The sequence below is a fragment of the Protomyctophum bolini genome (genome assembly GCF_963924005.1).
Source record: "Protomyctophum bolini genome assembly, chromosome: 5".
NCBI classification, from domain to species: domain Eukaryota; kingdom Metazoa; phylum Chordata; class Actinopteri; order Myctophiformes; family Myctophidae; genus Protomyctophum; species Protomyctophum bolini.
This window is the reverse complement of record NC_137866.1, coordinates 5,099,030-5,124,029: the sequence shown is the minus strand read 5'-3', so window position 1 is coordinate 5,124,029 and position 25,000 is coordinate 5,099,030. Positions and strand designations below refer to the sequence as shown.

General features: G+C 43.8%; 2 protein-coding genes across 5 annotated transcripts in view; one reads left to right on the top strand and one right to left on the bottom strand.

The window, feature by feature from the left end:
• itpr3 (inositol 1,4,5-trisphosphate receptor, type 3) overlaps window positions 1–25,000 on the top strand; it is a 127,997-nt gene that overhangs the window by 83,231 nt on the left and 19,766 nt on the right. For all 4 annotated transcript variants that reach the window (XR_013964058.1, XR_013964059.1, XR_013964060.1 and 1 more), the window contains 8 exons: window positions 14,944–15,110; window positions 15,829–15,988; window positions 18,294–18,499; window positions 19,298–19,498; window positions 22,104–22,214; window positions 23,312–23,407; window positions 23,562–23,669; window positions 24,336–24,422. Coding sequence is in view for 1 of the 4 variants with exons in the window: in XM_080763696.1 (XP_080619822.1) it covers window positions 14,944–15,110; window positions 15,829–15,988; window positions 18,294–18,499; window positions 19,298–19,498; window positions 22,104–22,214; window positions 23,312–23,407; window positions 23,562–23,669; window positions 24,336–24,422 (1,136 nt within the window). In the remaining 3 variants the exon portion in view is untranslated. The remainder of the gene's footprint in view (window positions 1–14,943; window positions 15,111–15,828; window positions 15,989–18,293; window positions 18,500–19,297; window positions 19,499–22,103; window positions 22,215–23,311; window positions 23,408–23,561; window positions 23,670–24,335; window positions 24,423–25,000) is intronic.
• On the bottom strand, window positions 2,783–5,632 carry LOC308315922 (uncharacterized protein; the record flags this gene model as incomplete). Its single annotated transcript, XM_080764195.1, has 2 exons — window positions 5,479–5,632; window positions 2,783–3,768 (listed from the first exon to the last, which is right to left on the bottom strand). The coding sequence occupies exons 1-2, from the start codon at window positions 5,579–5,581 to the stop codon at window positions 2,783–2,785; spliced, it is 1,089 nt and encodes a 362-aa protein (XP_080620321.1). The 5' UTR covers window positions 5,582–5,632.

Sequence of the window (25,000 nt, the reverse complement as noted above, 5' to 3'; positions counted from 1 at the left end):
CGTGCTGAGAGGAAGCATTATAGTCTCCACGAGTACCGACGACATTTCTGTGCATCTGCTTTCTGTTGAAGCTGAAAGAAAGAATTGTACAGAGACATAAAAACATGTACACACACCTATTCTGTGTAACTTTATCACAGGCTGCTTCAGCATGGCTCCCTGCAGGTCCATCTGTTGCTTCTCTGACGCAGCAGCCGGAAAGCTGTCGGACGACATCTCTCTTTTAAAATGCCCAGATAGTTTAATATCTCCTCCTTCGGTCCACTCTGAGGCTCTTCCTTAACTCTGTGTCCAAAGTGGTCAAACAGAAAAGCAGAGTCCACGTGAGCTTGAGCAACATGTAATGTAGCCAATGGTAACCTACGTGGGCGGTACTGAGCGGTACTGTAGCCAATGGTAACCTACGTGGGCGGTACTGAGCGGCAGAGCCGTCGAGTTCTGATGATCCTCATGGGGGCTAGCAGCCCCGCCTCCCCCCCCCCCCCCCCCCCTAGCCATAATACTTGGCTAGGTGAAAACAAAAGAAACCCGATTAGCATTTGAGTACTTTTAACACCTCTGAACAGACGGCGGAGAGGTTCACATTTTCGGAATTTCAGAGCATGTGTAAATAGTTTGCGACTGTGACAGAGTCACAGAGTGTCAATAATTCCCAGAAAATCTGTAATGTAAATATAAAATGTCCACGAAAATCTTCATGGGGGCTAAAAGGGGCTATTTAATTCTTCATGGGGGCTGTAGCCCCATAGCCCCCACAGAGTCGACGTCGTTGCTGAGCGGTACTGTAGCCAATGGTAACCTACGTGGGCGGTACTGAGCGGTACTGTAGCCAATGGTAACCTACGTGGGCGGTACTGAGCGGTACTGATGGCATAGGAGTGAAATGAATGACGTCAGCCAGTAGGCCTATACCATGTTTTCCAAATGCAATCGGCAAATATGCAATTATGCCTTATTTAAGCAGTTTAATGGGAGGAAATAACAAACAACTAACTTTTTCATGTCTAGGAAAAAGTTATGGCTATTTGAACTAATAGCTACATAATAGCCAAAAATGCCTGGACGGTTTATGAATAATTAAGCCGGGGTATGGTGGCATGCAAAATGTTACCCTTAGAATTTGTATCCATTAAGACAGGACCTAAACTTCAACAACCCAGTGTCAGACTCAGCACCACCCGGAAGATTATGTGTATTTCTGTCTGTGGGGTGAGAATATGGAATGTCTTGTCAGAGGATGTCAAACACAGCAGAAATATCTCTCAATTCAAATGACTGCTCAAGCGTATTCTCTTGTCTAAATACAGTATATCACAGGATAATTAGTATATTAAATGATGAGGGTATAGGACAGTATAGTGAGAATGATATATGAATATGGTATCGGTGGTAATAGTTGTAGTAATTGTTTCTTTTTTTTTAAAACATATGTTTATTGGTTTTTCATTATGACATAGTATTCTTAAAACAATTATTCACATATATTTTTGCATACGCCCAAATGGCAGCACAAATACTAAAACTAAATCTTCAAACTAACAGGATATGTCCATGAATACAAAACAAACAAACAAACTGAAGGAAAAGAAAACACATTACATACAATTAAATATAAACAAATGCTAATCACAGTTCCTTACCCCCACCCAACAGCTGACAACTCAAGTTAACCACTACATCCAAAGCCTCTTCGTTGTAGTAATTGTAGTAATTAAATTTGACCAATGATGATGATTATCGTATTAAAAATAAAATAAAGTAAATTTGTGAAGAAAATGCTTCAATCAGGTGCACTTTGAGATAAAAATGAAGAGGCTAGGTCTATAAATAACCACACACATCGATTATTATCATCTTTACTGTGCTATTGCCAATTGCCAACATCAATTACACCAGGGGAGGAACCAGCTGAGAGCAGTGGAGATCATCAAGATCCAAGATACAATCCTTGTAGAATCACTGAAATTACATTATTGGCCTAAATATAATGAGTACTAATAATTGTTTGGGGACCTTGACTGCATTTGTATTATTATTTATAGTACAATCTTTTGGCTTGCATCGACCCCCACATCGTTTCGTCAGGAACACCATGTCAATATGACATTATTTAATGTTGTTATTTGAGGGTGACAATTCATATTTTCCCTGTCCTTTATAATTGTGTACAATAGTCTAGGCTACATGAGAGAACATTAAATGATGACAATAGATAAATGCAGTGAGTGTACAGTCCTACATCAACATAGCATGAGACATTCAAATAAAGTTGACGTGCACGCATCGGGGTCCAGGATATCAGGATAATAAGGATATCGTTGATCGATTGAACAGAGGCTGTGCATCCTTGATTAAATAAGAAACACATTGACGGGCAATTGGGAGACAGGAAAGCAGGAGAAAGGGGAAAGAGAGAGAATATGAGATGGAAAGAAGGTAGACTTAGATAGCCTGATGATAGGAAAGTGTGGAGGGCTGCGATCCAGGAGTCCTGATCGTTAGTGTTGGCTAGACCTCACTCTGGCAGTAACTAATAGATACAAACAAATGTGTTGTTTAACACTTTGCAGATCAACAGGTTCACAAAGTTTGCCAGTTTTTGAGCGGTGTCTAACCGCTCCAATGACTGGCCGTGTCTGTCTGTCTGTCTGTCTGTCTGTCTGGGGTACGACCCATTGACCCCTGCAGCTGATTGGGGTACAACCATAACTGCAGCCATGTTGTTGTTTTTTAACTCACTGCTTGTGCTGAACCATTTCCCACACTGGTCACAAGTGTAGGGCTAATCTCTTGTATGAATTATTTGGTGTCGTTTGAGACTACTGCTCTGGCTGAAGCTTTTCCCACACTGGTCACAGGTGTAAGGCTTCTGTCCTGTATGAATTAACTGGTGTTGTTTGAGAGTACTGCTATGGCTGAAGCTTATCCCACACTCACAGGTGTAGGGCTTCTGTCCTGTATGAATTATCTGGTGAACTTTAAGAGTACTGCTCTGGCTGAACCGTTTGCCACACTGGTCACAGGTGTAGGGCTTCTGTCCTGTATGGATTCTCTGGTGTTGTTCGAGAGTACTGCCCCGGCTGAAACCTTTCCCACACTGGTCACAGGTGTAGGGCTTCTGTCCTGTATGGATTCTCTGGTGATTTTTAAGAGTACCTCTCTGGCTGAAGCTTATCCCACACTCACAGGTGTAGGGCTTTTGTCCTGTATGAATTCTCTGGTGTTGTTCGAGAGTACTGCCCTGGCTGAAACCTTTCCCACACTGGTCACAGGTGTAGGGCTTCTGTCCTGTATGAATTATCTGGTGGTGTTTGAGATTACTTATCTGGCTGAAGCTTATCCCACACTCACAGGTGTAGGGCTTTTGTCCTGTATGAATTCTCTGGTGTTGTTCGAGAGTACTGCCCCGGCTGAAACCTTTCCCACACTGGTCACAGGTGTAGGGCTTCTGTCCTGTATGGATTCTCTGGTGATTTTTGAGAATCCTGCTGTGGCTGAACCGTTTGCCACACTGGTCACAGTAGTAGGGTTTCTGTCCTGTATGAATTCTCTGGTGATTTTTGAGAGTACTGCTCTGGCTGAAGCTTGTCCCACACTGGTCACAGGTGTAAGGCTTCTGTCTTGTATGAATTCTCTGGTGTTGTTTGAGATGACTGCTCTGGCTGAACCGTTTGCCACACTGGTCACAGGTGTAGGGCTGAGTTCTCTGGTGATGTTTGAGATGTCTATGTCTGCTGTGGATATGTTTGAGTTGGGCAGGAAAGACATCTGGGATGGAGAATGAGGACAGGAAAAAAGGTTTTGAAATAACATGCAATTAAGCTGTGTTGTATTACCAACTGATAATGTTCTAAATTACTTTACTTTAGTTGTTTATTTGGACGGGTATCTCTTTTTATTATTTACTATAGTCCTACTAGACCCCAAGAAATTACATCTACTGAAACACCCACCCACCTCAGACATCAGCAACATTATGAAAATTGCAAAAATATAATGGTAGTAGTAGTGTAGTGTTTTATAGTGTTCCAGGGTTAACCACTGTTTCAAATGCCCTTTAAAAGCTGTGAAAGTGGGTTCTCCCACAGTGTGACAGTATTGACAACCTTTAGTCCAGCAGCCAACAGGCTTCTATTGTTTAAAGTGCAAAATTCGGTATATAGTATTTTTTATTGGTCTAAAATATTGTCTATATACATTCATGAATCCACTTGCTGACTGGCTGTCAGTATTGAGCTTTTTAAAAATGTATGGGTTAATATGTGACCATACCATTAACATCCTATTATACAGGAAAATAATTCCAACTTTCCTTATGATTTAAGTAGTGGGTTTTCATGATTCTGAATCCAATTCCAAGCATTAGTTTTGCACAAAAAACACTCCTTGGGCTCAAAATGGCCATAGCCGTCATAACAAAAAAAATTAGCCCAAGGAGTGATTTTTACATGAGAAACCCTGGGCATTTGAAGGAGTTTATAACCCCCCGGACAGTCCGGGGGGTTTATAAACTCCTACTCATACTAGTTAAATTAAAAGAAAAAAATAAAATAGTTTGGAGCTGAGATACCTGCATTAGAATGAAGATAACTATAGCTTCCTTTTTTTTTTATATACTTCTCTTTTAAAACAGGATCTTATAAGTTCTGACCAAATTTGTGTCCTATATGGACCCATCCCCCCACCCCCCCTCCCGGACCCGATCCGAACCTCTTGCATATAAGTGGATTGAGTAAAAGAGAAATGACAGTGTAAGTTGCATGTAATTAAATTGACACTCCCTATCCCTATCAACGTGCACACAAACACACTCGCACACACACACACACACAAACACACACACACACACACACACACACACACACACACACACAAACACAGACGGCACATGACACACGCACGCACACACACACACACACACACACACACACACACACACACACACACACACACACACACACACACACACACACACACACACACAGTTGAAGTTATTTCTTCCTACATAGACCTGCCTGCCTGTGGAAGGTCGTAAATGACTCCCACACCTCTTCAGGAACTGATAAGGAGCTCACAACCCCCATTCAAGAGCTAATGCATGCAAGGAATGCGGTGACGGTCAGAGACCCAGAGTTCTCCTCACAGATCTCAGTAGTGAAACACAGTTGATCAATTAATTTGACCCCCTATATATTTTACACCAATTCTGATAATACATCCATATATAACTCCACACTATCCCTATCAACGTGCACACAAACACACGCGCGCACACACACACACACACACACACACACACACACACACACACACACACACGCACGCACGCGCACATGACACACGCACACACACAGTTGATTTCGTGCTGGGAGGAAGCATTACTAGTCTCCACGAGTACCGACGACATTTCTGTGCATCTGCTTTCTGTTGAAGCTGAAAGAAAAAATTGTACAGAGACATAAAAACATGTATACACACCTATTATTCTGTGTAACTTTATCACAGGCTGCTTCAGCACGGCTCCCTGCAGGTCCATCTGTTGCTTCTCTGACGCAGCAGCCGGAAAGCTGTCGGACGACATCTCTCTTTTAAAAAGCCCAAATAGTTTAATATCTCCTCCTTCGGTCCACTCTGAGGCTCTTCCTGGACCCAAGTCCTCTGCTCTGCTTCCTGCTTAAACTCTCCCCCAGATCAACACGGGACAGAACGGTGCTTACATGCAGGACCAACCTTCTCACTCTCTCTCCACCCACTGCTGCTGTAGCGCTCACAGACTCAGAGCCCATGCAAACAAAAAAATCAATCAGTGTTTTAACAGTGCTTTAACTTCAAACATGCTGTTAATCGATAATTAACTCTGTGTCCAAAGTGGTCAAACAGAAAAGCAGAGTCCACGTGAGCTTGAGCAACATGTAATGTAGCCAATGGTAACCTACGTGGGCGGTACTGAGCGGCAGAGCCGTCGAGTTCTGATGATCCTCATGGGGGCTAGCAGCCCCGCCTCCCCCCCCCCCCCCCCCCCCCTAGCCATAATACTTGGCTAGGTGAAAACAAAAGAAACCCGATTAGCATTTGAGTACTTTTAACACCTCTGAACAGACGGCGGAGAGGTTCACATTTTCGGAATTTCAGAGCATGTGTAAATAGTTTGCGACTGTGACAGAGTCACAGAGTGTCAATAATTCCCAGAAAATCTGTAATGTTAATATAAAATGTCCACGAAAATCTTCATGGGGGCTAAAAGGGGCTATTTAATTCTTCATGGGGGCTGTAGCCCCATAGCCCCCACAGAGTCGACGTCGTTGCTGAGCGGTACTGTAGCCAATGGTAACCTACGTGGGCGGTACTGAGCGGTACTGTAGCCAATGGTAACCTACGTGGGCGGTACTGAGCGGTACTGTAGCCAATGGTAACCTACGTGGGCGGTACTGAGCGGTACTGTAGCCAATGGTAACCTACGTGGGCGGTACTGAGCGGTACTGTAGCCAATGGTAACCTACGTGGGCGGTACTGAGCGGTACTGTAGCCAATGGTAACCTACGTGGGCGGTACTGAGCGGTACTGTAGCCAATGGTAACCTACGTGCGCGGTACTGAGCGGTAATGTAGCCAATGGTAACCTACGTGGTCGGTACTGAGCGGTAATGTAGCCAATGGTAACCTACGTGGGCGGTACTGAGCGGTAATGTAGCCAATGGTAACCTACGTGGGCGGTACTGAGCGGTACTGTAGCCAATGGTAACCTACGTGGGCGGTACTGAGCGGTACCCATCTCTGTGCACTCTGCACACAGCTGGCGAGCCGCCAACATGGGAGGAAATAACAAACAACAAACTTTTTCATGTCAAGGACATTCGAATTGCAGCCGTCCGTATACGTGCCCTTTGAGAGCGTTTTTTAAGGAGTCAAGGGATTCGCATGTCTTAATGACTGTTGGTAGGGCGTTACACTTTTTGATGGCATATAGGAGTGAAATGAATGACGTCAGCCAGTAGGCCTATACCATGTTTTCCAAATGCAATCGGCAAATATGCAATTATGCCTTATTTAAGCAGTTGAATGGGAGGAAATAACAAACAACTAACTTTTTCATGTCTAGGAAAAAGTTATGGCTATTTGAACTAATAGCTAATAGCCAAAAAATGCCTGGACGGTTTATGAATAATTAAGCCGGGGTATGGTGGCACGCAAAATGTTACCCTTAGAATTTGTATCCATTAAGACAGGACCTAAACTTCAACAACCCAGTGTCAGACTCAGCACCACCCGGAAGATTATGTGTATTTCTGTCTGTGGGGTGAGAATATGGAATGTCTTGTCAGACGATGTCAAACACAGCAGAAATATCTCTCAATTCAAATTACTGCTCAAGCGTATTCTCTTGTCTAAATACAGTATATCACAGGATAATTAGTATATTAAATTATGAGGGTATAGGACAGTAGTGAGAATTATAGTAATGTTATTGCAGTGATGGTGGTATCGGTGGTAATAGTTGTAGTAATTGTTTCTTTTTTAAAAAAACATATGTTTATTGGTTTTTCATTATGACATAGTATTCTTAAAACAATTATTCACATATATTTTTGCATACGCCCAAATGGCAGCACAAACACTAAAACAAAATCTTCAAACAAACAGGATATGTCCATGAATACAAAACAAACAAAAAACTGAAGGAAAAGAAAACACATTACATACAATTAAATATAAACAAATGTAAATCACAGTTCCTTACCCCCACCCAACAGCTGACAACTCAAGTTAACTACATCCAAAGCCTCTTCCTTGTAGTAATGGTTCATAAAATTTGACCAATGATGATGATTATGGTATTAAAAATAAAATAAAGTAAATTTGTGAAGAAAATGCTTCAATCAGGTGCACTTTGAGATCAAAATTAAGAGGCTAGGTCTATAAATAACCACACACATCGATTATTATCATCTTTACTGTGCTATTGCCAATTGCCAACATCAATTACACCAGGGGAGGAACCAGCTGAGAGCAGTGGAGATCATCAAGATCCAAGATATAATCACTGTAATTACATTATTGGCCTAAATATAATGTTGAGTACTAATAATTGTTTGGGGACCTTGACTGCATTTGTATTATTATTTATAGTACAATCTTTTGGCTTTCATCGACCCCACATTGTTTCGTCAGGAACAATAATATGTCTAGTCTATTATTTAATGTTGTTATTTGAGGGTGACAATTCATATTTTCCCTGTCCTTTATAATTGTGTACAATAGTCTAGGCTACAGGAGAGAACATTAAATGATGACAATAGATAAATGCAGTGAGTGTACAGTCCTACATCAACATAGCATGAGACATTCAAATAAAGTTGACGTGCACGCATCGGGGTCCAGGATATCAGGATAATAAGGATATCGTTGATCGATTGAACAGAGGCTGTGCATCCTTGATTAAATAAGAAACACATTGACGGCTTTCTGTGTGGAGTTTGCATGTTCTCCCCGTGTCCCCTAGGGTAGGTACCCTCACAAAAAACATGCAGTAATCCTGGTCACTAAACTGCCTCCCCCTGGCCAGCCGGGGCGCCTGATGGAGGGGAAAGGAACTAGTTGGAATATCGTGTTCCTTTCCACGCGCTTCGTCCAACCAGGGAAACTCCCCCCTGTCAGGTGTAAAGGAGCAACTTGGACACTCAGGCATGAAGGAAGCATGAGTTCAAGTCCGTTGCTCTCCGCTTGTCCCCCATATATGGGGACTAGGTTGGTGGAGGGTGTGTAGAGCCCAGGATCACATTAGATGATTGACACAGGGGTGAAAAATGGGTTACAAAATCGTGGGATAAGAAATATAAGGGAAAAAAAAGAAACGGGCAATTGGGAGACGGGAAAGCAGGAGAGAGGGGAAAGAGAGAGAATATGAGATGGAAAGAAGGTAGGCTACCGGGATGTATTTCTATGGTATTAATAGAAACACAAAAATGATACGAATGGCACTAGGTGTCACATGGACTGGCCGCATCAGAAATGTGGACCTCTATGGGGGACCTACCACGGGTCACAGACAGAGAAGGATGAGGCTGGTTGGGCACTGCGTCAGGCACCCAGAACTAGAGTAAACTGACTCTATGGGAGCCAACCCTACCATGTACGTAGACGCACTGTGGTGCGACAGCTTAGCTAACAACACTGTAGAGCTCAAGAAAATGATGTTAGATAGGAAAGTGTGGAGGGCTGCGATCCAGGAGTCCTGATCGTTAGTGTTGGCTAGACCTCACTCTCGCAGTAACTAATAGATACAAACAAATGTGTTGTTTAACACTTTGCAGATCAACAGGTTCACAAAGTTTGCCAGTTTTTGAGCGGTGTCTAACCGCTCCAATGACTGGCCGTGTCTGTCTGTCTGTCTGTCTGTCTGTCTGTCTGTCTGTCTGTCTGTCTGTCTGTCTGTCTGTCTGTCTGTGTGGGGTACGACCCATTGACCCCTGCAGCTGATTGGGGTGGCAGTACAACCATAACTGCAGCCATGTTCTTTTTTAACTCACTGCTTGTGCTGAACCATTTCCCACACTGGTCACAGGTGTAGGGCTACTCTCTTGTATGAATTATTTGGTGTCGTTTGAGACTACTGGCCCGGCTGAAGCTTATCCCACACTCACAGTTGTAGGGCTTCTGTCCTGTATGAATTCTCTGGTGATCTTTGAGAGTACTGCTCTGGCTGAAGCTTATCCCACACTCACAGGTGTAGGGCTTTTGTCCTGTATGAATTCTCTGGTGATCTTTGAGATTACTGCTCTGGCTGAAACCTTTCCCACACTGGTCACAGTAGTAGGGTTTCTGGCCTGTATGAATTCTCTGGTGTTGTTTGAGATGACTGCTCCGGCTGAAACCTTTCCCACACTGGTCACAGTAGTAGGGTTTCTGGCCTGTATGAATTCTCTGGTGTTGTTCGAGAGTACTGCCCCGGCTGAAACCTTTCCCACACTGGTCACAGGTGTAAGGCTTCTGTCCTGTATGGATTCTCTGGTGTTTTTTGAGATTACTGCTCTGACTGAAGCTTATCCCACACTGGTCACAGTAGTAGGGTTTCTGTCCTGTATGAATTCTCTGGTGATCTTTGAGAGTACTGCTCCGGCTGAAGCTTATGCCACACTGGTCACAGGTGTAGGGCTTCTGTCCTGTATGAATTCTCTGGTGATCTTTGAGAGTACTGCTCCGACTGAAGCTTATCCCACACTGGTCACAGTAGTAGGGCTTCTGTCCTGTATGGATTCTCTGGTGTTGTTTGAGATGACTGCTCTCACTGAAGCTTGTCCCACACTGGTCACAGGTGTAGGGCTTCTGTCCTGTATGGATTCTCTGGTGTCGTTTGAGATGACTGCTCCGGCTGAAGCTTGTCCTACACTGGTCACAGGTGTAGGGCTTCTGTCCTGTATGGATTCTCTGGTGTTTTTTGAGATTACTGCTCTGACTGAAGCTCGTCCCACACTGGTCACAGGTGTAGGGCTTCTGTCCTGTATGGATTCTCTGGTGTTTTTTGAGATTACTGCTCTGACTGAAGCTTGTCCCACACTGGTCACAGGTGTAGGGCTTCTGTCCTGTATGGATTCTCTGGTGTTGTTTGAGAGTACTGCTCTGACTGAAGCTTATCCCACACTGGTCACAGGTGTAGGGCTTCTGTCCTGTATGGATTCTCTGGTGTTGTTTGAGATTACTGCTCCGGCCGAAGCTTATCCCACACAGGTCACAGGTGTAGGGCTGAGTTCTCTGGTGATGTTTGAGATGTCTATGTCTGCTGTGGATATGTTTGAGTTGGGCAGGAAAGACATCTGGGATGGAGAATGAGGACAGGAAAAAATTTTTTATGAAATAATAATAAGCAATTAAGCTGTGTTGTATTACCAACTGATAATGTTCTAAATTACTTTACTTTAGTTGTTTATTTGGACGGGTCAGAGCTTATTATCATAAATACACTTTTTGGATTTAGCAGCGATGCTAATTTCCATCCGTAGTCCCCAGACACTAAACAGTACTTCAACAATTAAGACGCGCGAACGCGGGAAGCGAACACAGCTCGTAAATTGCAATAACAACAATTAGAATAAATTACGTCCTTTTTTTACGTTTTTCTTTTAAAGTTTTTCTTTTAAAGTTTTATTTTTTATGTTTTATTTGTGTGTTGCATCAATCACAAACAAATCACTCAGCTCCATATATGGGCACAAAAGGGGCCAGGTCCACATATACAGTAACAGCGGGACAGACAGACAGACAGACAGACACACAGACAGACATGATCTGCAGGGTCTCAGCTGCGTTCGCTTCCCGCGTTTGCGCGTCTTACTGGTTTATGTTTGTTTAGTGTGTGTGTGTGTGTGTGTGTGTGTGTGTGTGTGTGTGTGCGCACGCGCACGCGCACGCGTGTCTTAGAGTATATAATAAGAGAGACGGCACCGGATTTCTCCTCCCATCCACTTGCATTACGTTGCTCAAAAGCCCATGAGGCGATTTCACTCCTCCTTCCGCGTAGGAACAGAGTGCATTCTGGGATGGATTGGGCCAAATTGTGAACGCGCTGTGCCGTTGACTATCATTGCACGCGTTCACGTATGAAACAGCGTTCACGTGTCATCATGAACGTTGCGCAATGATAGTCAACGGACCGGAATTGGCCCAGCGCTGCAATACCAAATTCGGCCACTATGTCCATTTGGCCTCAGGGTTTCCTCCGGGTGCCGTCTCTATTAATATATATACTCTTAAGGTGCGTGTGTTTTTTTTTGTGTGATACAGCTGCGCCCTCTGGTGGCGGGCAGGTGGTGTTACAGCGTGACACACACACACAGACAGACAGACGAGCTAGGAAGGCTTCTATAATAATAATCGCTCACTAAATTCGCAATCACTGCATTCGCAATAACGAGACACGAGAGGACAGCATACGAATACACAGTACATTTCGAACACAGTAAAAAGAGAAATTGAGAAGAATAAGAAAAGATTCAAACTATTTCTAGGGTAGGCCTCCTCTATTGTTGAGTGAGTCATAATATGACTCTCACTCAACAATAGAGGAGGTGATCACAAGACTGGTTGTTTAACCAGAACACCACCACTAAATACGGGTATATTTTACCCAATATAAAATATTCCATAAAACATATATGGTAACTTAAAGGACAACTTTAGTTTTTTTTTCAACCAAGGTTCATTCAGGTTTTAGGTTGTTATTAGAGAAAGTAAAAGATGAGTGCATATATTTTTTCATTTGCTGCTTTCTTTCGTTTTCGGGATTTTAGCTGTTTTTGACATTCGAGCATGGGACTAAATATGTATTTCTTTCCAAACTTTATAGCGAATTATTTTTTAATTAGTTACTATAGTCCTACTAGACCCCAAGACATTACATCTACTGAAACACCCACCCACCTCAGACATCAGCAACATTATGAAAATTGCAAAAATATAATGGTAGTAGTAGTGTAGTGTTTTATAGTGTTCTAGGGTTAACCACTGTTTCAAATGTCCTTTAAAAGCTGTGACAGTGGGTTCTCCCTCAGTGTGACAGTATTATTAGTGCAAAATTCGGTATATAGTATTTCTATATATATATATATATATATATATATATATTTAGGGGTTAATATGTGACCCTACCATTAACATCCAATATAAAGGAAAATAATCCCAACTTTCCTTATGATTTAAGTAGCATGTGACTGTATGTCAAACTAGCGGGTTTTCATGATTCTGAATCCAATTCCAAGCATTAGTTTTGCACAAAAAACACTCCTTGGGCTAAAAACGGCCATAGCCGTCATAACAAATGTGATGAGATCAGCACATTGTGGCTGTTTTTAGCCCAAGGAGTGATTTTTACATGAGAAACCCTGGGCATTTGAAGGAGTTTATAACCCCCCCCCCGGACAGTCCGGACAGACCCCCCAAAAGAGGACGTATGGCAACACTATATTAATAGATGTTAAATTAAAAGAAAAAAAGAGAATAGTTTGTAGCTGAGATACCTGCATTAGAATGAAGATAACTATAGCTTCCTTTTTTATTTTTTACTGCTCCTTTAAAACAGGATCTTATAAGTTGCATATAAGTGGATTGAGTAAAAGAGAAATTACAGTGTAAGTCACACTCCCTATCAACGTGCACACACACACACACACAAACACACACACACACACACACACACACACACACACTCACTCACACAAACGGCACATGACACACACGACACTCACAGTTGATTTCGTGCTGGGAGGAAGCATTACTAGTCTCCACGAGTACCGACAACATTTCTGTGCATCTGCTTTCTGTTGTACAGAGACATAAAAACATGTATACACACCTATTCTGTGTAACTTTATCACAGGCTGCTTCAGCATGGCTCCCTGCAGGTCCATCTGTTGCTTCTCTGACGCAGCAGCCGGAAAGCTGTCGGACGACATCTCTCTTTTAAAAAGCCCAAATAGTTTAATATCTCCTCCTTCGGTCCACTCTGAGGCTCTTTCTGGACCCAAGTCCTCTGCTCTGCTTCCTGCTTAAACTCTCCCCCAGATCAACACGGGACAGAACGGTGCTTACATGCAGGACCAACCCTCTCACTCTCTCTCCGCCCACTGCTGCTGTAGCGCTCACAGACTCAGAGCCCATGCATCCGTGTTTTAACAGTGCTTTTCCCCCAAAAATATTGATCTTGTTGTACTTTGAACTTCAAACATGCTGTTAATCAATAATTAACTCTGTGTCCAAAGTGGTCAAACAGAAAAGCAGAGTCAACATGAGCTTGAGCAACATGTAATGTAGCCAATTTGCACCTACGGATGGCTGCAATTCGAAACTGGCCTCTGTAAAATCTGAATCCTCCCCCACCCCCCCCCCACCCTTTTTCCCCTCACTGTATATGTATCTTTTCCCTTTTTGCTTATATATGATGAATTCCTGTTCTGTTCTTTAACTACATAGAAGTGTCTATTTGTATGTCTCTATATGTTTTGATGAATTGAACAATGTGGACCCTGTTGTAAACAAGTGTAATGCTTAATTGGGTCGTCCACTCACAGTTAACAGTCTCTGTATTGAGTTTTGTGCTTGAAATGTACTGTAATTCTACAAACTGTTAATAAATATTTCAATCAATCAAAAAATGGTAACCTATACGTGGGCGGTACTGAGCGGAAATGGCAGCATCTGGGCTCCCATCTCTGTGCACTCTGCACACAGCTGGCGAGCCGCCAACATGGGAGGAAATAACAAACAACTAACTTTTTCATGTCAAGGACATTCTATTTGCAGCCGTCCGTATATGTGCCCTTTGAGAGCGTTTTTTAAAGGAGTCAAGGGATTCGCATGTCTTGATTAAAGTTTCTTTATTATGAAAAAGACCCCTTGAGATGTACCATCTCGTTTTCGAGGGGCTCCCAACACAGATACATGTCACAACATTATTGTACATGTAAACAGTAAAACAAAACAAATTACATGATACACCTAACATGGACAGGACAAAACATTAAACATTGAAACCTTGAAAACCTTACAACCTCATTACGGCTTTGGAATCCAATAATATAATGTAGCACATTATGAAGATTCTATGTCCTATACAGTGAGTGCAAAATAAAAAATAATAATAATGACTGTTGGTAGGGCGTTCCACTTTTTGATGGCATAGGAGTGAAATGAATGAAGTCAGCCAGTAGGCCTATACCATGTTTTCCAAATGCAATCGGCAAATATGCAATTATGCCTTATTTAAGCAGTTGTCCCCCCCCCCCCCCCCCCCCCGAGAAGATTTATGTTTTTAAAATTTTAAAATGATTCAACATTATAACAATACAAAGTGAACATTTCTGTGCTCTGATTGCACATCTCACTATTAACCATAATAGGCTAATCATAGCAGCAGTTTTGAAAGAAAATATAATAAAACCAGTAATTTCTGCAGGTGAGCAGGAACGTGATGCGGTAGCAGCAGTCCAGTGCCGATTGGACAGGGAGGGCGGGACGAAGCTCTTCAAAGATCTGGTGATGAACAGCAAGAATGACAAGATCTTCCAGGAGAGCATTCAGCTGGCCAACTGTCTGCTGGAGGGAGGAAACACTGAGATACAGGTACGCACGCACGCACGCACGCACGCACGCACGCACGCACGCACGCACGCACGCACGCACGCACGCACGCACACACACACACACACACACACACACACACACACACACACACACACACACACACACACACACAGTACACACACACACACACACACACTCAGAGGGGTTTGTACTATACTAAACTTGTGAGGACATCAACATTTTAGGACCTTGATTTCATGAATGCCATTTTTGCCCAATTGGGGGAAATTTAACCCTATAAATATAGCCGATTTACAAGCCCACAACAAACCAAAAACAAAAATAACTCCAAGCTCCATAAAACAATTCTTGGGTGGAGAGGGTCTTTAAGAGGTCTCTTTCTCTCTCTCTCTCTCTGTGTTGTTCTTGTTTTTGTTTTTTTCCTGTTCTTTTTTTCCCCTTTTATTATTTTAATCATTAATAAGGTGGGCATAATAAGCTTCGCCTTTTCAGTCAAACTGTAACTTTGTAACCCTCATTCTTTTTTTTTAAAATATATTTTTTATCCCACGATTTTGTAACCCATTTTTCACCCCTGTGCCAATCATCTACTGTGATCCTGGGCTCTACACACCCTCCGCCAACCTGGGGAGAGCTGGCTGTAACCCTCATTCTGAATGTTCAACGGTATTGTTTCAAAATGACTGAGATAAATAAACGAACTAAACTAACTAACTAACTAACTCTCCGTGTGTAGAACTCCTTCTATAAGCTGATGATGGGGGACAATAAGTCGGAGAAGTTCTTCAGTGTGCTTCATGAGAGGATGAAGGAAGCCCAGCAGGACATCAAGGCCACGGTGTCGGTCAACGTCGGAGAGATGACCAGCAAGGCTAACCAGAAGGAACTGGAGAACGGTGAGACCACGCTATGTTACTGTATGTACTGTACTGTACTGTACGGTATGTAGACCAGGGGGGCAGTCAGACAGATATTTTGTGAAGATTTTCCACTAAGGAAATGAAAGTTCATATAATGGCCTGTTGTGGCGCTGTCACTGGACCCAGAAAAACCCGTAGCCCCATAGAAGTCCATGTATTTGGGCCCAACTTCACCTAGACTGTATTACCTTAATAAACATGGTCATGAATACTTTTTGCTTCCAGTCACTAGTTTAAAGTCTCATTTATAATGTCATAATATTCTTTTTGGAAAATGATGGTCCCATTAATTAAAGAAATGACCATAAAGTCGCGTATGTTCTGAGGGGCGTGGCTACCGTTACAGTCTATGATAGGGATTCCCCACCCACTCGAGTCAAAATAAAAACCAACGGAGAAGAAGGGGGGGAAGTCTCGTTGTCTGGGCCAGCCAATGGCCAGCTGGGCCAAAACGGATCTAGAAAGATGGCGACTTCCATTGCAAGGACTGACAGGCTTCATTTTACGTTCATGTTAGACCCGGGGAACGCTTTGTCCATATTTTTTACAGTCTATGATGTAGACCTGGGAACGATTCTAAAAAAATGTCAATGACAGTTTTATGAAAACCTATGTTTCTATGTCAGCCGTTCTCAAACTATTTCATGTCAAGGACCCCTAGAGTTATATGTATTTGGCCTCCGACCCCCATCTGAAAATATGTTGTTCCAGGAACCCTCCAGAAGCAAAGATATGAGTTCAAAACGTCAATATATATAATATTTCGCCACATTTTCACGATTTTTCAAAAATAGCAGAACTACAAGCACGTAGCGCGGCACTCGGTGCCGTGCTATGAGCTTGTAGATCTGCTATTTTTCAATAGCTAAAAGTATAACATAATGCTTAAAACACCAAAAGGGGTTTCTGCCCAGAATGGGTTAAAGGGATATTTCACTTTAAAAAAAACCTTTGGTAATTGTATCATCTACTGAACACCACAGACAGTTTATAAGTTGCTTGATTCAGTATTTAGATATTTGATTTTTGATTTGATAAATGTTAATAAATAAAGATACAAAGCACAGTGCACCAATCGACCTTACCAATCATAATTATGGAATGTAATGTACTGTAGTTTAATTTGGTTCAGTTTACTTGTCCATCTGGTGAAATGAAAAAAATGATATCAAAGGTCCATAAAAATACAATCTTAATTACTTCATGGTAACGAAAACGTGCTGCGTGATGACATAGCTACGCTTTTATTAATATAAATGAATCTTGATTTCGTTCACCCGTGATTTTGTGATTCCCATAGCGCCACGTTCTTTCAAACACACCTGTTTTTAATTACAGAACTACTTCATTTTGAATCTCATTCAAGATGACATCCAGATGGTATTATTACTCATTGTAAACTTAATCAGGACACTAAAATATGTATCTGAAAACATTATTGTTTAGAAATAAGCCACGTTCGATGGAGGGGAAAGGAACTGGTTGGAATAACGTGTTCCTTCCACACGCTACGTCCAACCAGGGAAACTCCCCCCTGTCAGGTGTAAAGGACCAACTTGGACACTCAGGCATGAAGGAAGCATGAGTTCAAGTCCGTTGCTCTTCCCTTGTCCCCCATATATGGGGACTAGGTTGGTGGAGGGTGTGTAGAGCCCAGGATCACATTGATTAGATGATTGACACAGGGGTGAAAAATGGGTTACAAAATCGTGGGATAAAAAAAATATAAAAAAATAAAAAATAAGCCATGTTTCAGAAAACATGCTCAGCTGCATGGCGGCCTCTCTCTCCCTCGTAAAGAAACAATAGCTCTGCTGCACACAGGTGCAGTGATTAGGATCGCAGCATTGCACAGCTCGAAGGGATGGGACCTTCTGATTGGTTGAGAGTGAGACCAGGTTGAGACTAAATAAAATAACCGAATAAGCCATAGCACCCTCTCGCTCCATTGAAACCGAGCATTCAATAATAACATCCCTCTGACCTCATCATGGATAATAATCATTGTATTCATATTATCTTATCAAAATAGTAAACAAATTCCAAGTTAATTAACCAGCCAAACATATATGATTTAATTCGTTGGAAATGGGATGCAGGGCTGCAGGCTTGAACGTCTCCAGCTGGACGTCTCCAGAGTGGGGGAGAGAGTGGCCAATCAAATCGCACCAAAAACACGGTCCCTCTGACCGTTCAGCCGACTGAGTAGTAGTGACATTTTTTCAGACTGGCTAGTGTTAATTAAACAAGATCATGATCTTTATCTGTCCCTTGCTATCAGGTGCTTCTGGGCCGTTAGTACTCCCTGCTTCCCTATTGGTCCAGGGCCCGTCCATTGCCCCGATAGCAGGCCCCTCCTCCCTGCCGGCCCCACCAGTAGCGGAGCAGAAAGAGGTGGAGATGGAGATGGGACCGGCGGTCACCATCATGAAGCCCATCCTGAGGTTTCTACAGCTGCTCTGTGAGAACCACAACCACGACCTACAGGTTGGTACAACACTACTAACTAACTACTAGTTACTAGTTACTACTACTAGTTATTAACCACAACCACGACCTACAGGTTGGTACAACACTACTAACCATTTCTAAACTAGCAGATGAGGTCACAATGCTGTGGTGTGAGCCTGTTATATGCTGCTATTAAAAACAGGAGACAGGGAGATTCCTGTTACTGAACAAACACTCGATAGCGCTGCCAGTGATTACCTTTTAACAAAATAATTTAGTTTTAACCCAAAAATATCACTTACACTACCTTTAAAGTATACAATAAGGTTTAAGTGTTTTTAATGTAGAGAGCACAGCTGTAAACATGTGTGCACAGGTACAGCTCTTCAGATATGAAATGTTCTGAACTGAATGTTCAGTAGTTCTCAAACTATTAGTGCCAGCGTGAGTCAGGGGTGGCTGGCGAGAAGTTCAGACTTCAGATAGATTTATTTTTATGTGGATCCAGTTGAAGCGATATGGGCGTCTAGTAAAGGTGCGTCTTGAACGTCCCCCAAGGGAGCTTTTCCCGACTTGGGGGCGGACCATCCACACCTCGGTATCCCCCGGTTAGAGCAGGCTAATGTGGCCAGGGAAGGACAATTCTTAGATGTTATGCTGGAACTGCCTCTGCAACTCAACTCTGGATACGCGGCCAAGAATGAATGGATGGTTAACATATTATCAAGTAATCGCTACCACCTTTGTAGCGTTCGGTTTGAGGGTACACTTAACTTACTCTGTGGGTATTATATATATATTTATATATATTTTTTTATTTGTCCGTCCTCGCAGAACTTTCTTCGCTGTCAGAACAACAAGACCAACTACAACCTGGTGTGTGAGACTCTGCAGTTCCTGGACATCATGTGTGGAAGCACCACCGGCGGTCTGGGCCTGCTGGGTCTCTACATCAACGAGTCCAACGTCGACCTCATCACTCAGACCCTGGAGACGCTCACAGAGTACTGCCAAGGGCCCTGTCAGGAGAACCAGGTAGGACTAGTCTACGGAGTACTGCCAAGGGCCCTGTCAGGAGAACCAGGTAGGACTCAGAGTACTGCCAAGGGCCCTGTCAGGAGAACCAGGTAGGACTCAGAGTACTGCCAAGGGCCCTGTCAGGAGAACCAGGTAGGACTAGTACAGAGTACTGCCAAGGGCCCTGTCAGGAGAACCAGGTAGGACTAGTACAGAGTACTGCCAAGGGCCCTGTCAGGAGAACCAGGTAGGACTAGTACAGAGTACTGCCAAGGGCCCTGTCAGGAGAACCAGGTAGGACTCAGAGTACTGCCAAGGGCCCTGTCAGGAGAACCAGGTAGGACTAGTCTACGGAGTACTGCCAAGGGCCCTGTCAGGAGAACCAGGTAGGACTAGTCTACGGAGTACTGCCAAGGGCCCTGTCAGGAGAACCAGGTAGGACTAGTCTAACCGTGGGCGATCGGGTGGCGCAGTGGTAAAGTCCCCGGGGGCTCACTGCGGAGGTTGTGGGTTCGAATCCACCGCGGTGCAGCCGGTTTTGTTGTTGGGGGGGGGGGTCTATGGTACGAACACAATTGCCCCGTGTTTGGGGGAGGGAAGCCAGGCGGGGAGGGTGACATTCGTGTAGTGTTGTAGTTCTCGAGACATGGTCTCGTCTCGAGACCGGTCTCGAGACCAAATTTTCGTGGTCTCGGTCTTGTCTCGGTCTCGCGCTTCTCGCCTTTTTTTGTCTTGTGGTCTCGTCTCGGTCTCGCCTCTCATTTGTCTTGGTCTTGTCTCGGTCTCGCGCTTCTCGCCTTTTTTTGTCTTGTGGTCTCGTCTCGGTCTCGCGCCTCATTTGTCTTGGTCTTGTCTCGGTCTCGGACTTATTGTCTCGGGTCTCTTCCCCCACCGAGACCACTCGAGACGAGATGCAAAACGTTCTATTATATCAACCCGATCGCAAGGACTGAGAGAGTGAGAGGAGACCATTCACATTAATTAATTAAAGACAGCTGTTAAGGAGAACAGCGCTGCATGACGTTCATACAGGTCCAAAGAAGAGCACATGTTGATGTTATTATGATCATTCTATCATGAAATTATATCAGCCTCAGGCAATGGGCTTAAATAAAAAAAGTGTCGGCCGGGAGGCGGAGAGTTACGCACGGCAATACGCATGCAGCGCCCGGCATAGGCTACAGCCTGGCATTTACATTTCAATATATTCTACCAACAGTGCAAGACTGCAAGCGGGTTTTTTTAATAATGTGTGTTGTGTTGTAACTTGTAACTTGTAGCCTGTAGTCGTTTTAATAAACGAGGTTGAGCGGTGATCTGAATACTGATCTGAAAATAGCCAATCTACAACTCACAACGCGTTGCACTGCAGCGCGACCGCGACATATGTATGAACTATGAAGCATCGCCTCGGTTTAGTTTCATCATGAGAAGAGTAAAGAACCACCACCTACCTGACGTTACATCTATACCTAAAGTAAAATCCATCCATCGTCCACCTTATGTGATCATGTCTTGTCAGGGCCAGGCTATAATAAAAACGATGTGCAAATCCTTTGTTGTATAACGTGCATGCATGCCTCATTGACATTGTTGGTTCACTACCGATTTATTTACTAAAAGGCTCAAACAGCAGCAACCAAAACCAACTAATAAACTATTGTTTTAATTTGAAGGTGAGCCATACGCCCATAGCCATTAATCTGAAAGGTTTTGGTCGGAAACTGTCAAACTGACAGTGACGGACAGTGTGACAGGTGAGGTCACAGTTCACAGGTTAATTCAGTGCATGCGCAATGCACATGGTTTAATTTGGGGGAAGTGTTTCAGATCAAGATTGTTATCTGTACCTAATAATACTACCTATCAAATAAGAGGGAAAAATAGTCTTGGTCTTGACTCGGTCTCGCCTCGCGGCAGTCTTGGTCTCGGTCTCGACCCTCCTAGGTCTTGGTCTTGGTCTCTGCCCCCTAGGCTCGCATCGGTCTTGGTCTTGGTCTTGGTCTCGACCCTCCAGGTCTTGGTCTTGGTCTTGGTCTCGGCCCCCTAGGCTAGCAGCGGTCTTGGTCTTGGTCTCGGTCTCGACCCTCCTAGGTCTTGGTCTTGGTCTTGGTCTCGGCCCCATAGGCTCGCATCGGTATTGGTCTTGGTCTTGGTCTCGACCCTCCTAGGTCTTGGTCTTGTCTTGGTCTCGCTTTAGGTGGTCTCGACTACAACACTACATTCGTGTACTCGCGTTTCTGTCTGTGCATGCGTGCGTATGTACGCCTGGTTGGGCATTGCGGGCAGGCCACAGTGGCAAAGGAGGTAGAGCGGCCGCTTGGGAACCAAAAGGAACCAACCAGGCTCCCCCAGAGTTAGTGTCAAAGTGTCCTTGAGCAAGACACTGAACCCCTAATTGCTCCCGAAGAGCAGGTTGGTGCCTTGCATGGTTTCCTCCGCCATCGGTGTACGAATGTGTGTGTGTGTGTGTGTGTGTGTGAATGGCTGAATGTAATGTACAATCATTGTAAAGTGCCTTGGATAAAGGCGCTATATTAAATGTGTGTGTGTGTGTGTGTGTGTGTGTGTGTGTGTGTGTGTGTGTGTGTGTGTGTGTGTGTGCGTGTGCGTGTGTTTCCAGACGTGCATTGTGACTCATGAGTCCAATGGCATTGACATCATCACTGCTCTGATCCTGAACGACATCAGTCCTCTGTGCCGCTATCGCATGGAGATGGTTCTACAGCTGAAGGTAACAGACAGCAACATCACATTATCTACTGTACACATAGATAACATATGGATACAGAGGGTGAATGGAAGCTGCCTGGCCTCATAGATATGGAAACAGAGGGTGAATGGAAGCTGCCTGGCCTCGCAGGGACACAAGCCCCACGGCCGTGCCTCACCTGGGCCAGAGTAATTATAGTAAGAGAGACTAGCGTTGACTCCAGGGGGGCAGTCAGACAGATATTTTGCGAAGCCACTAAGGAAATGAAAGTTCATATAATGGCCTGTTGTGGCGCTGTCATTGGACCCAGAAAAACCCATAGCCCCATAGAAGTCCATGTATTTGGGCCCAACTTCACCTAGACTGTATTACCTTAATAAACATGGTCATGAATACTTTCTTCTTCCAGTCACTAGTTTAAAGTCTCATTTCTAATGTCATAATATTCTTTTAGGAAAATTATGGTCCCATTAATTTAAAAAATGACCATAAAGTCGCGTATGTTCTGAGGGGCGTGGCTACCGTTACAGTCTATGATAGGGATTCCCCTCCCACTCGAGTCAAAATAAAAACCAACGGAGAAGAAGGGGGGAAGTCCCGCCTCGTTGTCTGGGCCAGCCAATGGCCAGCTGGGCCAAAACGGATCTAGAAAGATGGCGACTTCCATTGCAAGGACTGACAGGCTTCATTTTACGTTCATGTTAGACCCGGGGAACGCTTTGTCCATATTTTTTACAGTCTATGGTTGACTCCCATTGTAACAATGGAATGCGGAAGTGCTCATTCCATCTCAATGGGATAGTTCCAGCTATAGGAGCAATGCTTGGAACTTACTCGAAGAGTAAGAGGGCCGCTCTTATCATCGTACATCATCCAATAAAACAAAAATTAAAATACTGAATAGCAGAGAGCTCTAGGACTCCGAGAGCAGCAGTCGTACAGGCAGTGGTGAGCGCACTTCAGGGCGCACTCTGCTTGCACACAAGTAGGCCATACGTGGCCTATCGTGTGCAAGGCGCAAGTTGGCATCTCGAGAGATAGTGCATTTCTAGTTATAATATATAGGCTACATTTAGTTGTGTGACACATGTTGATGGTGGTGTGTCTCTGGTTGCCAGGACAACGCGTCCAAGTTGCTATTGGGTCTGATGGAGAGTCGCCATGACAGTGAAAACGCTGAGAGGATCCTGCTCAACCTCCGACCCCGAGAACTGGTACCAAAGGCCATTCATTCATTCATTCATTCATTCATTCACATGCTCACTCAATTCGGTTGATTGAATACTTAATTATTGTAACTATAGGTAGGTACTAGGTACAGTCACAGGTTAAGCTAAAAGGATATTACAATTGTGTGTGCCCGCGCAGGTGGAGGTGATAAAGAAGGCGTTCCTTCAGGAAGAGGAGAGTGAGTGTGAGGGAGGTGAGGTCTCTCCCAGGGAGGTTGGACATAACATCTACATCCTGGCTCAGCAGGTAATCAATCAATCAATCAATCAATCAATGTCTCCTTGGCTCCTCTGTCCGTCATCCCAGAATGGTATTGTTACTGTAACATTGGTGACCAAAATATGTGACCATCTTGTGGACTTCACATAACGTCAATGTCTGAATGTAAATCAAGTTAAACCTCGAATGCCCTGTTAATAAACAAACAGCAGATACATTTGGAGATTAGATTGATGATGTGAAGTCATATTTCAGCAGGTCACCAATTATTCCGTAATTCCGTAATATTGTAAGTATGTGTTAACAATGTGTAGAAACAGGGAGACAAACAGAAAGACAATCCATTTCAAATCTATGAATGAAAAGATCTGCGAGGAAATACATCAAATAAATACATATTTATTGCTTTATTATCATACTATCTGAATCATTAAAAACGTGTGGCCTCACCTTTATACTAGCAACAACCAATGAGTGGCAATCACATGACCCAGGTGACCCATCATAGGTGAAAACAAACCAACATGAAAGAAGATTGATACAAGTACAATATATCTTAAGATTTATTGACCTTAAAATGTTTGGTGTGTGTGTGTGTGTGTGTGTGTGTGTGTGTGTGTGTGTGTGTGTGTGTGTGTGTGTGTGTGTGTGTGCGTGTGCGTGTGCGTGTGCGCGTGTGCGTGTGTTTCCTAGCTGGCCAGACACAACAAAGTGCTGCTGCATCTCCTCAAGCCTCCAAAGAGAAACAAAGAGGATGGAGAGGAAGGCATCTCATCAATGGTAAATACCTGCTCCCTGCAGCTCACCCCCTGCAGCTCCCTGCAGCTCCCTGCAGCTCACCCCCTGCAGCTCACCCCCTGCAGCTCACCCCCTGCAGCTTCATTTTTTACTACCTTTTGAAAAACATTTAAAGATGGGTCAAATAGCGGATCTACAAGATCACAAGGTGTCAATGTAGATCGGCTAGTTGAACTATTTGAAAATGTTTTTCACGTTTAGGGACAAAGCGTAAGGCACGCCCAAGATAGGGCCGATCACATCGTGTCACAAGAAATGGAATGACCTCCAGGCCTCCGTGGCACATCTCCCGTAGGGTTGTCGGAGGGAAATCAAAGTATTAACCCATTCTGACCTGAGATCAGATTCATACGAGGTTTCCACTGGACACACACTGGTCTGATTAACCCATTCTGACCTGAGATCAGATTCTAAAAATGTCAGTCGCTCTTCGATTTTTCTAAAATAGCAGACCTACAAGCTCGTAGCGCGCCACTCGGTGGCGCGCTATGAGCTTGTAGATCTGCTATTTTTCAATAGCTAAAGCATAACATGATGCTAACACCAAAATGGGTGCCCGG